The 12296-nt window shown below is 31.5% G+C and overlaps 1 protein-coding gene across 3 annotated transcripts in view; it reads left to right on the forward strand.

Moving 5' to 3' along the window:
• Nucleotides 1–12296, forward strand: part of AGL (amylo-alpha-1,6-glucosidase and 4-alpha-glucanotransferase) — a 63175-nt gene that overhangs the window by 16686 nt on the left and 34193 nt on the right. For all 3 annotated transcript variants that reach the window (XM_074370022.1, XM_074370023.1, XM_010950437.3), the window contains exons 7-18: nt 192–303; nt 3530–3653; nt 3997–4099; nt 4192–4289; nt 4855–4994; nt 6374–6561; nt 8201–8324; nt 8902–9065; nt 9348–9449; nt 9565–9720; nt 9822–9972; nt 12170–12294. In XM_074370022.1, the coding sequence (XP_074226123.1) occupies nt 192–303; nt 3530–3653; nt 3997–4099; nt 4192–4289; nt 4855–4994; nt 6374–6561; nt 8201–8324; nt 8902–9065; nt 9348–9449; nt 9565–9720; nt 9822–9972; nt 12170–12294 (1587 nt within the window). The remainder of the gene's footprint in view (nt 1–191; nt 304–3529; nt 3654–3996; nt 4100–4191; nt 4290–4854; nt 4995–6373; nt 6562–8200; nt 8325–8901; nt 9066–9347; nt 9450–9564; nt 9721–9821; nt 9973–12169; nt 12295–12296) is intronic.

A 12296-nucleotide genomic window follows, 5' to 3' on the forward strand; every position in this document is an offset into this window, starting at 1 on the left:
GTCAGTATGTATGGAGGAGTACCACACTAAAGCAACAACAAAATTTCTAAAGTGTAAATTTAAGAGTATCGTTGAAAATCCTTTATAATCTGTCTTTTAATATGCTAAATAATATTTAGTAAAAGATTTTAATTACATATATTTTAATTATATGTAAAATAGTTAAACTCTAATATATTGAAATTTTTCAGTGCATTCGAAAAATAATTTGGGAGGATATTTTTCCAAAGATACAACTCTGGGAATTTTTCCAAGTAGATGTTCACAAAGCAGTTGAGCAATTTAGAGGACTTCTTACACAAGGTAAAGGATATACAGTGCGATGTTTTTATTGGTTTTAAGAAATTTAGTATCAGTCTTGAAGGGATAACTCTTCTTTTCTCTTGGTTAGCACATTATTAAATCTGATATAGGATTTGTGTTGTGTTTAATACTCTCAAACTATGATTCTGGAAGCTACCTGAAAGTTGGAGAAATCAAGAGGGCATGTCATAATAATACATAATATTTCCCTTGGGGATATTTCTTACTTTCGGTTCCTTAGCATTATGCTCAGAATACAGTTGAGCTCAATGTGTATTTTTTAAATGCATGAATGGGAGGGAAGGAAAGCAGATTATTTCACCTGCCAAAGACTTGAAACAGGCTTTGGAACAGAGAGATGCAGTAGTCTTATGTTGGCTAACGTAGGAATCTTAGCTGAGGTAGAGCGGCTTCTAGGTGATGGTGCCCACCATTAAGGCCACCTAACCACTAGTGAGGCTGACTCAGGTATTAGCCAGTAACAAAAGTGAAGAACTACACAACATTGTAAAATGACTGTAACAATTAAAAAATGTTTATATATACAATAAATAAATAAATAAGAAAAAAATAAAAAGTGAAGAAATGAAGCTTCAGTTAAGGACACAATTAGCCTGAAGAAGTTAATCATTGTGTCCCTGACAGAAAAGGATAGAAAAAAAAATGCTGAAAGAGAAATTAGGGTTTTTAGGAGGCAAATTAGAAAGAATATAAAGAATGTATCTGCAGTTAGTATAGGACAGTCTTAAGAGCCAGGATCTTTGCTGGCTTTTAAAATAAAGAATTCTCTTCCTCATCCAAAAACTAGAGCTTGAGTGGGACCCAGAAATACTGCCTTTAAAGTAGAAGTCAACACGACTTGCGGTCCAGGAAGCTTAGGGTCAGATTTGCACTTGGAGCTTTCAAAACCATAACGTCTTAGTACATGAATTTTTTTTTTTTTTTTTGCAGTATTGATCGTCACAGTCTATTTAGTGGAAAAATTCTTTTGATAAGCATTTTTTATTAGATTGTTAGCTTTTAAGCCTTTTTGATCATGACATTGTAAGAAAGACATTTTATATCAATACATGAATTTTTTATATTAATTTTTCCTTCATGTTTTATTTTACTAAAGGGTTTCCATCTTTTCTTCCCTCTGATATTTATAAGTGGAACTATTTATTTGCAGTAATGTATGTTCAGAGTAAAGAAAAGCCAAACAGTATAAAAATACCATAAATAGAATCTGTGACTTTCTCTCCCCTAAAACCCACTCCTTAGAAGGAACTATCAATTAATGGTTTCTTGTGTTTCTTTTCAGACTCTTTTTGAAAGAAATTCAAGTTTTATATACATTTTATATAATTAGGTATATATAAACTATATACATAAGTTTTATATTTATATCTATTTTATACACACACAAAGAAGTCTACAGTATACAGTTTAACAACTTGTTCTTTTAGTTAACAGCATGATTTTATTACATCTAATTATTTCTTTTAACCTCTAGATGGTAATACACTGTTTTAAAGTACTTGAATTTCTTTAGCCTTTTTGATAGATTATTTCCTGTTCATTCTCATTCATTCATTCAATACATATTTATTGAACCACCTATTATGTGCTGGACACTCTTCCAGGCATGGAGATGCAGTGGTGAACATAGCAAGCCCTTGCCTAAGGCAATTTATGTTCTTGTAAGCAGGACTATAGAAAGTATGTTCTTGTATGTGTTATCTTTATTTGCTTTGTGAAGGACAAATTGTTAGACATTAAATTAATGGGTCAAAGGGTATACAGATTTAATGATAAATTTATAATAAATATTATCAAATTACTTTTCAACACAAATTGTACGAGTTTACATTATCACTGACTATACCATCACCAACATTATATACCATTAATCTTTATAATCTTTGTCAGTCAGGCAAAATATTCATTATTTTAATGTACATTTCTTTGCTTATTAGTGAGATATCTTTTCACATGTTAATTAATCATTTATAGTTCTTCCATTAATTGCCTATTAATGTTCTTTCTGTATTTTTCTACTGGGTTGTTTGAATTTTTCATATTGACTTATTATTATCGGTGATTCCTTATTAGTGGCCTCAGATGTATCCTCCTAGTATGCTGTTGATCTTTTAACTCTTGTCTATGTTGGTATGATGGTATTTTTTTTTCAATCTAACCGAATTTGTCAATCTTTTCTTTTATGGCTTCTAATTTCATGCCATACTTAAACCTTCAAACAACATTCTTTTTTTCTTCTGATAATCTTACTTATATTTTACATTTAAATATTTAATATACCTGAAATTTATATAAAGAAGATATTTAACTTCATTTTTATTTTAAAAAATGATATTGAATTGATAACCAATCCTTTTACACAAATTTAGAGTACCACCACAATACTCCATAATATATAATCATATACTAAATACACGTGGACCTGTTACCTGTGCTATTCCAGTGATCTGTCTTTTATTTTACCAAAACTGAAGACTTTTATTATGTACACTGACTGTGTAGCTTTTTCTCTTTTTTAAACACTTCTTGGCAGTTTTTATGTATTTGCTCTTCCAGATTAACCTCAGAAACTACATTTAAAAATCTGTATTTTATCTTATTTTGTTTGTGCTTTTATAAGCTATTTCAAAATCTCTTTAGAATAAGCCAGGTATTAATTAGTTAATATAAAAATCAAACCCAGTGGAGGCAATCCTGTACCAGTACCTGATTTATTAGGAAAAATTCCAGAATAAGAATGAAAATTCCCCCCCAAAACATTTATTTACTTTTGTCATTTTTTATAATTTTGTAAGGAATATGCTTGTTGGTAAAAATGAAAAAAATTTAAGAACAAACGTGTGTACTTCTTTTAGAGAATGCGAAGAAAGTCAGGTTGTTCTATTTTTAGAAAAGAAAGCAATCTTTGAGGAAAAAGAACTCCTGATGTTAGTGTATTTGGTAGCACCTGGGAAGACAATTTGTACCATCAACATCCTTAATGCCCTAAAAAATGTATAGAATAAGTGAGTGCTGACTGAGGCAGAAAAGTGGGACTGGGGTTAAACTGATAGCTGTGTTTTTCTTCTGTAGTGTCATTTCTCTCAATCAATCTCTTTCTCTTATTTTCTAAGAAAAATCTATAAACTAAAAATTTGGAATCAGTAACAGTTATAATCTCCTTATGCATATCTGCATTTAAGATATCATCTTGTCTTTCTTTCAGGAAATAGAAAAACAACCAAGCCTGATCCAAAACAGCACCTTAAAATTATTCAAGATCCTGAATACAGACGGCTTGGCTGTACAGTAGATATGAACATTGCACTAGCAACTTTCATACCACATGAGTATGTTTTATATTTTATTACATATTAAAGAGTAATGTTACTTATAAGCCTTTTTGGCTAATATGATTTTCATGCTATTTATTAGAAGCCTGAATAGAAAATGAAGTAAAGTAATTCAGCATAATTCTACTACTTCAGATGCATGACATTTCCCCTTTTTTCTGTGTGCTGATCCGTGTCCTATACATAAAAGTAAAAATGTATTCAATTGAAAAACTTCTTTAGCCATAATTAAGATCCTGATGAATATATTTAAAGTTTCTATGACCTTTATTTGCAAGTTTTTAAATGTAGAATTTATAAAACCATCAAATAATGTTTGTATTGTTTTATCTGCTTCAAGCAATGGGCCAGCCGCAGTTAATGAATGCTGCAACTGGTTCCGGAAGAGAATTGAGGAATTAAACTCAGAGAAGCATCAACTCGTGAACTATCATCAGGAACAGGTTTTTACTGCTTTCGAACTGCTGTTTTTCTTAGAGTCTTAGTACTGTCTTTTGGTGGTGTTATTGACGTAACATAATTTAACGTTTTCTAGGCAGTCAATTGCCTTTTGGGAAATGTGTTTTATGAACGACTGGCTGGCCATGGACCCAAACTAGGACCTGTCACTAGAAAACATCCTTTAGTTACCAGGTACTCCTTTTTTGTTTTCTTCTCATTAGAAGTTAAAATTTGAAAATTGTATTAAACCCTTCAAATTAACCTAAATGTTTCCTTTAATGTATGATTCAGTACATTTCTTAAATTGAAAAAGAGGTTTTGGTCTAGTAACTAAGGCTTAATATTAATTAATTTTGTTAGGCAAATCTTTAGTTAGAGAAACTACCATCAGTATGAACCAATTTATGATCACTAATATACACCATCATGGATTAGGCAACTAAGGTGTAGAAAAACCTTTGCAAAATAATATCAATACCTCGGTGATTTCCTTAGTAATTCTATGAGGTTTTTATTATTTCAAATGTTAACCAGATATGCTACAATACTAACTCAATTTCTCATATCCTACTAGATTTACTGAAAAAGTCTATTGAAGATCTTTTACCTGTATTGAAGACTATTTCCTATAAATGGTGTCAAACTAACTTTATTTATGTAGTTCATTAGGGAGGAAATTTAGTTTTAATAGTGTTAATTCAAATTCCCTCCAAGGAGTTTCTCTGTATGGATTTAATATTTAATTGTGTCTCCATAGATACTTTACTTTCCCATTTGAAGAAATGTCCCTGTCCATGGAAGAATCTATGATTCATGTCCCAAATAAAGCTTGTTTTCTGATGGCACATAATGGATGGGTAATGGGAGATGATCCCCTTCGCAACTTTGCTGAACCAGGTATGCCATTTTTGTTAACTTCTCTGTGGATAGGGAAAGAAGTGTTCATGGCAAGCTCAAAATATAAATTGTTTATTGATTTTTTTTTCCCACTAGGCTAGTGGTTTTTGATTTTTTGTTTGTTTGTTTTAGTTTTATTTGGGGGAGGGGAGGTAATTAGGTCTATTTATCTAATCATTTTTTAATGGAGGTACTAGGGATTGAACCCAGGACCTCATGCATGCTGAGCATGTGCTCTACCACCTGAGCTATACCCTCCCCTCCAAGCTAGTGGTCTTTAAACTATTTCATCACAGAGATGCCAGAGGTGCAGACAGTTTGAGAGAGAAGAGGACGGATTGACAGGATGGGATTCACCTTCTTCTTTCCCCTCCTTTTCCTTTCTACCCCTTATCTCCCCAAATAGAATAGCTTTTATATATCTACTTTATATTGTGGTTTCACCTAAGATTTTATTTGGGCAAAATTTACTCTATTGCATTTTTAAAAGACATTTGAAATCACTGTTATTACAACTATATAACTATGAGAGACAATTTCACTCATTAGCTACAGGGGTATTTAACGTATTTGAATGGCAGTTAGACTAGAGATCAATTGTTTTTAGGTTCCCTCTCAATCCTAGCATCTTATTTTTCTACAGCTATTTCATTGCCAGGAAGAATTCTGCAGGGGACCTGTCAATGTATTTATTTTTTCCACATTTGAGAATCAGAAGTCTGTTTTAATGACAATAAACTTAGCTCACAAACACAGACCTGCTGTATGGCACTGAGAACTATATTCAATATCTTGTAATAACCTATAATGGAAGAGAATCTGCAAAAGTATATATGTGTGTGTATATATATATAAAACTGAATCACTTTGCTGTATACCTGAGACTAACACAACATTGTAAATTAACTACAAAAATTTTAGTTCAAAAATCTCTTTTTAAAAAAAAGAATGTAGCTTTGGGTTTAAGTATCTCTGCCCTCTCCTTTCTAAATGAAAAAAGCCATTCTGCTCTACACCATGGGTTTAATGTAACTTATTGCCAAAAATAAGTAGCAAGGCAGAGATGGAACTTTGAAATATTTTGGGTAAAACTATAGCTTTAAAGGTCTATGATATTACTATTACTTTTTTCCTTTAAGAAACAAATTTTTGACATTGAGCACACATTTTTAGAAGAGACTATAAGCTAAAATTTTAGCAAAATAGATATGAGATATAAATTACTGTCAGTTTTTAAACACTTTATCCCATACCATTTTAGATATACTTTTAATCTATACGTGCTTTGTGGTAGAAATAGTAACTGTGATTTTAAAAAACAGTTTCTCCTTAAAGTGAATGTTTTCATTTTAATTGAAAACAAGATCCTTTCTTATCAGGTTCAAACGTTTACCTGAGGAGAGAACTTATTTGCTGGGGAGACAGTGTTAAATTACGTTATGGGAAAAAACCAGAAGACTGTCCTTACCTCTGGGCACACATGAAAAAATACACTGAAATAACGGCGACTTATTTCCACGGAGTACGTCTTGATAACTGCCACTCAACACCTCTTCATGTAGCCGAGGTACAGAAAAACAGTTCATCTACATTAAGAGAAGAAATTTGGTATTCTTTCCTAGCTTTCCTTAAATAGAATATACAAATATGTATTTCCTTTTGCTAGTTGGATACCAGCATTGATTTGGTGGTAGTATTTAACACTTTTGCATAATTTGCATAATTCTGACAGTCTTTTGATGCAGTTGTTATGCAATGCTGGGCTATAAACTGTTTAACAAGTTCATATTTTTATTTTAATTTAAGGAAGTAGATCATACTGTCTCTGATAATACATATACATCCATATTGCATATATATTACTAAAATGTAATTAATATTCTTAAAGAACTAATCTTATTAATATTTTAATAATATATAAATATTAATTTGGCTTATTCTTACTATTTTTAGGTTGCTTTCAATATATTAGTAGCCACTGTGAAGTTGAGTAGCTTATTTCATATTATCATGATTATTTAAACACTAGTATTACAGCATACTGAAGCTAGTTTTAGCTTTGTTGATTCAATTTTTTGTTAATTATTTATAAAAATGCAAGTGTAAACATAAAGGCTGTCTATTCCTCTTCAGGTTGTTTACAGTAACTTAAGCAATGCCAACATTCATCACATCTTCTACCTAATATAGCTTTGTAAACACTTAAAATTTTCATCCTGTTTATCTTTGATGGCTTCCTAGTGACAACTTAGTGTTTGTTGGAAATGTGTACTTATTTGAAAAACATCTATTTCTTTCATTTTAAAGCATTATTATAATGTATATGTTTCAAGTCCTGTGATGAAATGTTGATTTGATTTGGAATTTAGTAAACATTAATTAAGGTGGTAGAACCTTTTTTAGCTTCAAAAAATGGCAGAGGTTTGTGTGTGTGTGTGTGTGTGTCTTTAGCAACAGCAAAAATAAAAAATCACTTGTAAGGTTGTTATAACATTATGGCAAAACAGAATATTAAAACTTAATATGCTTGATTTTAAGTTACAAAATCTTCTAGGAGCCTACTTGATAGAATTTCAAGTATTTTATTAACCTTTGTGCAAACATGATACTTTAAAAAAATTTTGGAACTAATCTGATTTCTGATTAAGATTAGGAGTTTATTATCATCTATAGGAAAAACTGGCTTCAGTCTAGTTAGACCTAAACTTTGCAATAACTAAATGGTTCACCAGCAGGTTATCATGAATGGCTTAGTCAAGTGCTTGGAAATTAATAGTATGAGGTATTAAAAACAAACACATGATAAGAGGTATTATCTGATAAGAGGTATTAAAAACAAACACATAAAACAGGGCAAAAGCCTAGCAGAATTGCAGTGTTATGGTTTACATTTTTTTAATTTGACACTAACATTTTTCTTCCTTTTTTCTCCCTCTTGTGTCCCTATTTCTGCAAAATCTAATCTTCCTTTTAAACCGTTATATTCTCTTTTATAAATTTTCTTGTTTCCTGTGTGTATTGGTCTGTTTTATGTTTTCTTACATATGCACAATTAAATTTATCTGGAAATTCTTCTTGGATTTCCATTTTGTCTTGCTACATGATATTTTCCTATGTCACATCCATGCCTAGTCTTGCCTCCTCTCCTTCCCCACCACCATCTTGCTTTTCTCTGTCTGTTATCTTTGTGGCTGTGATTTTTGCAGTACATGTTGGATGCTGCTAGGAAATTGCAACCCAATTTGTATGTGGTAGCTGAACTCTTCACAGGAAGTGAAGACCTGGACAATATCTTTGTTACTAGACTGGGCATTAGCTCCCTAATAAGAGGTAAGCTTTTTGAAAGTGTATTTCCCATCTAAAGCTTTAGTTTTTGTTTAAGGAGATTAAAGGGCATTTAATGGCCTTATATACAATGTTTAATAATTTTCAGCATAGTTACTGTTCTTTTAAATATTCTACTCAAAATTTCCTAATATAACTCAGTCTGTTTTTATCAGTAAAAATTTCCACTTTGAATTAAAATATCTCATTTTAACCTGAAAGATCATGGAATGATTCACCTATAAAATCATTTTTTTGTTGTTGAAAATATACAGATCTGTTTTTATCTTCTACCTGTATACATGATACAATTTTTAGATTTTTCTCCATAGATTTTATATAACAAACATCCTAAGAAACAGCATATGTTCCCTTTTACCTGCATGAGCCATTTCTCTGGTTAAGTTATAGAGAAGACCTTTTGTCACCTAAACTAATGGACATTTGTTTAAATGTTTAAAGCAGTTTTATTTTTAGTAATATTTGTGTTGTCTTTCCTTGAAAGTCAGTCATGATAAGAAATCTAACCTCTTCTTGGACATTCATAATGAAAATTGTTAGAATGTTCTGTAATGCTTTGCAGAGGCAATGAGTGCCTACAATAGTCATGAAGAGGGCAGATTAGTTTACCGATACGGAGGAGAACCTGTTGGATCCTTTGTTCAGCCCTGTTTGAGGCCTTTAGTGCCAGCAATCGCACACGCCCTGTTTATGGATATTACCCATGATAATGAGTGTCCTATTGTGGTAAGCATTGAACCTGTTTTTGTATTGCCTTATTTTGCTAAATGTTTTGATATTTAGCTCTCTGATGTTTAGGTGCAGTAATATCCACAATACTTCAAAATAATGCCTTAGATTTATAAGTGATTGTGAAAACAGAGTTTTTAGATGTTTTGTCATTAGTTTTAAAGCAAATGACTGTATCTTACAGAATGAATTTATGTAATTATCATTTTACGTAATTGTGCTATAGGATGGCATTTTGCACTTGAAAGAAAATAAACTTTTTTTTAAATTGTTTTCTAGCACAGGTCAGCGTACGATACTCTCCCAAGTTCCGCAATTGTTTCCATGGCAAGTTGTGCTAGTGGAAGCACTAAAGGCTATGATGAATTGGTGCCTCATCAGGTCTGTTTACATGTTGTTTTTTAAAATCCACAAGGCCAACAACTCTGATCATTTTTACCAAAAGTTCTCATTGGAATTAAAGCACATTACATGGCTAAGTTTTAACTTTATGCAGATTTCAGTCGTTTCTGAAGAACGGTTTTACACTAAGTGGAATCCCGGAGCATCGCCGTCAAGTGCTGGTGAAGTGAATTTCCAAAGTGGCATTATTGCAGCCAGGTGTGCTATCAATAAACTTCACCAAGAGCTCGGAGCCAAGGGTTTTATTCAGGCAAGAAACTCCGTTTTCTGAGTTTCTCTCTTAAGGTTCGATTTTAGAGTTAAGTCTTTTCCAATTTGAGCACCAAGGTGTTTTCTCTTTCTGTTTCCCAGGTGTATGTGGATCAAGTTGATGAAGACATCGTGGCAGTAACAAGACACTCACCTAGCATCCATCAGTCAGTTGTGTCTGTGTCTAGAACTGCTTTCAGGAATCCCAAGACTTCATTTTACAGCAAGGAAGTGCCTCAAATGTGCATCCCTGGTAATGTGATCCAAAAAGATGCTGTGATTATATTATACTGTTAAATTGTTAATAGTAATAATAAGTATTATTAAATTGCTGTTACATATCATATATATTATAACACAGTGCAAGTGTAGGTGTAGTTGAGAAAAGAATTAGAAATTTTTGATAACGTATATTTTTACTACATGGAATGAAACCTGGAGAGAAATACTCTCAAATGTAACACTTTTTGTGTTGTGAAGTAATTTTGTTTTCATCTTAATACATTCCCTTATTTCTTAACTTGTATAAAATGAACATGTATTTCTTTTATATCCAGGAAAATGTATTTGTATATTCATGTGTTTGTATATATGTGTATATTCATGTGTGTGTCCAAGTGTTTTGTGTATGTGTATGCACATACACACATATATAAACCAAAGTGGAAAATAGTTTAAAATTTAAGACTCTTTATAATCCATCTTCATATACTTTCCTGGCCCTGTGTCACCCTACTGTTTCAGCCAAATAGATATTTTTACTGCTCTACAAGTAGTCTTACGTCCACTTACTTATGAATTCTTTACATCTTTCAAGGACTAAAGTTTCACCTCCTTTGAGAATCTTTCTCTTAAGTACTCAGTGAACTCTCTGTCCTTTGAATAGATAGCAATTATAGTCTCTCTGTATCACTCTGACACTTAATTATAAAATACATCCTTGAGGTATGTCCTTATTATTGCTTGGCTTTTTTAGATGTGTGTATTTAATTTCCTTACTTATTATATATAATATATTATGGCATAACATGCGCCTTTGCATACAGCAACTGTCCAAGTCTGTTCCTTAAATGAGTGAATGAAGATTCTCATAAAAATCATCACATTCTAAATTGATTGCTCGTTGCTAAATATTCATAATTCTAATTTTTTTTAATTATCAACTTGAATAGCTTCAGGGTTAAATTTTTTTTAAACTGTTCACTAGTTCGTATTCAGTAATCTCATATGATTGTTGCCAATGTCCACATGTAGTTTTTCGTGGCTTTACTCAGTGTATGCAGTAGTATCTCAGGTTTCTTTTTTTTTTTGGTCATTGCTCATCCTTAAAACATCTTCCATTTTGTCAGTCCACAAAATTGTTATTTTCATTATGTTAAATGTTTCATATTTTATTATGTTAGTATTCCATTTTTAGTATTTTTGGTATGTTTAGCAGTATTCCTTAAGATTTGAATATACACTAGGAATAATTTTTTTCTTTTGAACAATTTTCTTAGTACATATTTCCAAAAGTAGATTTCCTGATCAAAAGGTCTTTTATTATCAAGTTAATAGCTTAAAGTTCATATTATTTAAATAATAAAATTGCAGTTTTATATATGCTTTGATCCAGCTGTTCTATTCCCAGGTATATATTTGAGACACTCCTGCATTTCCATTAGGAAATATGCACAAAAATATTCACTGTAACGTTGTTTATAATAGAGAAAAACAATAGCAATGTTAACAAAATGAATGCATTTTGGTATATTCATACAGTGGAATACTGTTTAGCAGTTGAAATAAATGAGATAGAGCTAATAAACAGTATGAACAAAGCTAAAAAAAATACAGTGTTTTCCAATAGAAAGGAAGTTGCAGAAGTGTATGTATAATTTGAATCCACTTAAATAAACTTGGAAATAGGGAGAATAGTATATATTGTTTAGGGAAACATCCATATGTAGTAAAAATGCCCAGGGTCAATGAACACCAAGCTTCAGATAGTGGTTACCTCTGGAGGGGAAATCAGGTACGCAGGGACATTGGTTGGATTTGAAATGTTTTCTTAAGTGAGGTAGTGGGATCTGGGTGTTTTAAATTTTTCCCTACCTTTTCTGTTTTTGAAATATTCCATTTTTTAAAATGTAAGCCTTTCAAGGGATTTTCTTGCTCTCCACCCAATATGAGGCAGTTTATGCATTGCTCCCCAGAGATAAGCCATTATTGCTTGATAAGATCTCTTTTCAAATAAAGCTTTGTTAATTAAGTTGTATTTAAAAAACAAAAAACAAAACATTGTGTGAAAATTACCATCTCAGGTAGAAGTATCTACTTTCTGACTTTTTTTTAATTAACTGATATTTCATGTTCAACTTTAAGGTAAATGACTTAAAACCCCTTTACCAGTTCTTTACTTCAGACAATTTAATATGAAATTTTGTTAAAAATTTTTATAATATTCCTAGGTAAAATTGAAGAAGTAGTTCTTGAAGCTAGAACTGTTGAGAGAAATATGAAACCTTATAGGAAGGATGAGAATTCAATCAATGGAATGCCAAATATCACAGTAGAAATTAGAGAACATATTCAGGT

This window comes from Camelus bactrianus, chromosome 9, assembly GCF_048773025.1.
Source record: "Camelus bactrianus isolate YW-2024 breed Bactrian camel chromosome 9, ASM4877302v1, whole genome shotgun sequence".
In the NCBI taxonomy this organism is placed as follows: domain Eukaryota; kingdom Metazoa; phylum Chordata; class Mammalia; order Artiodactyla; family Camelidae; genus Camelus; species Camelus bactrianus.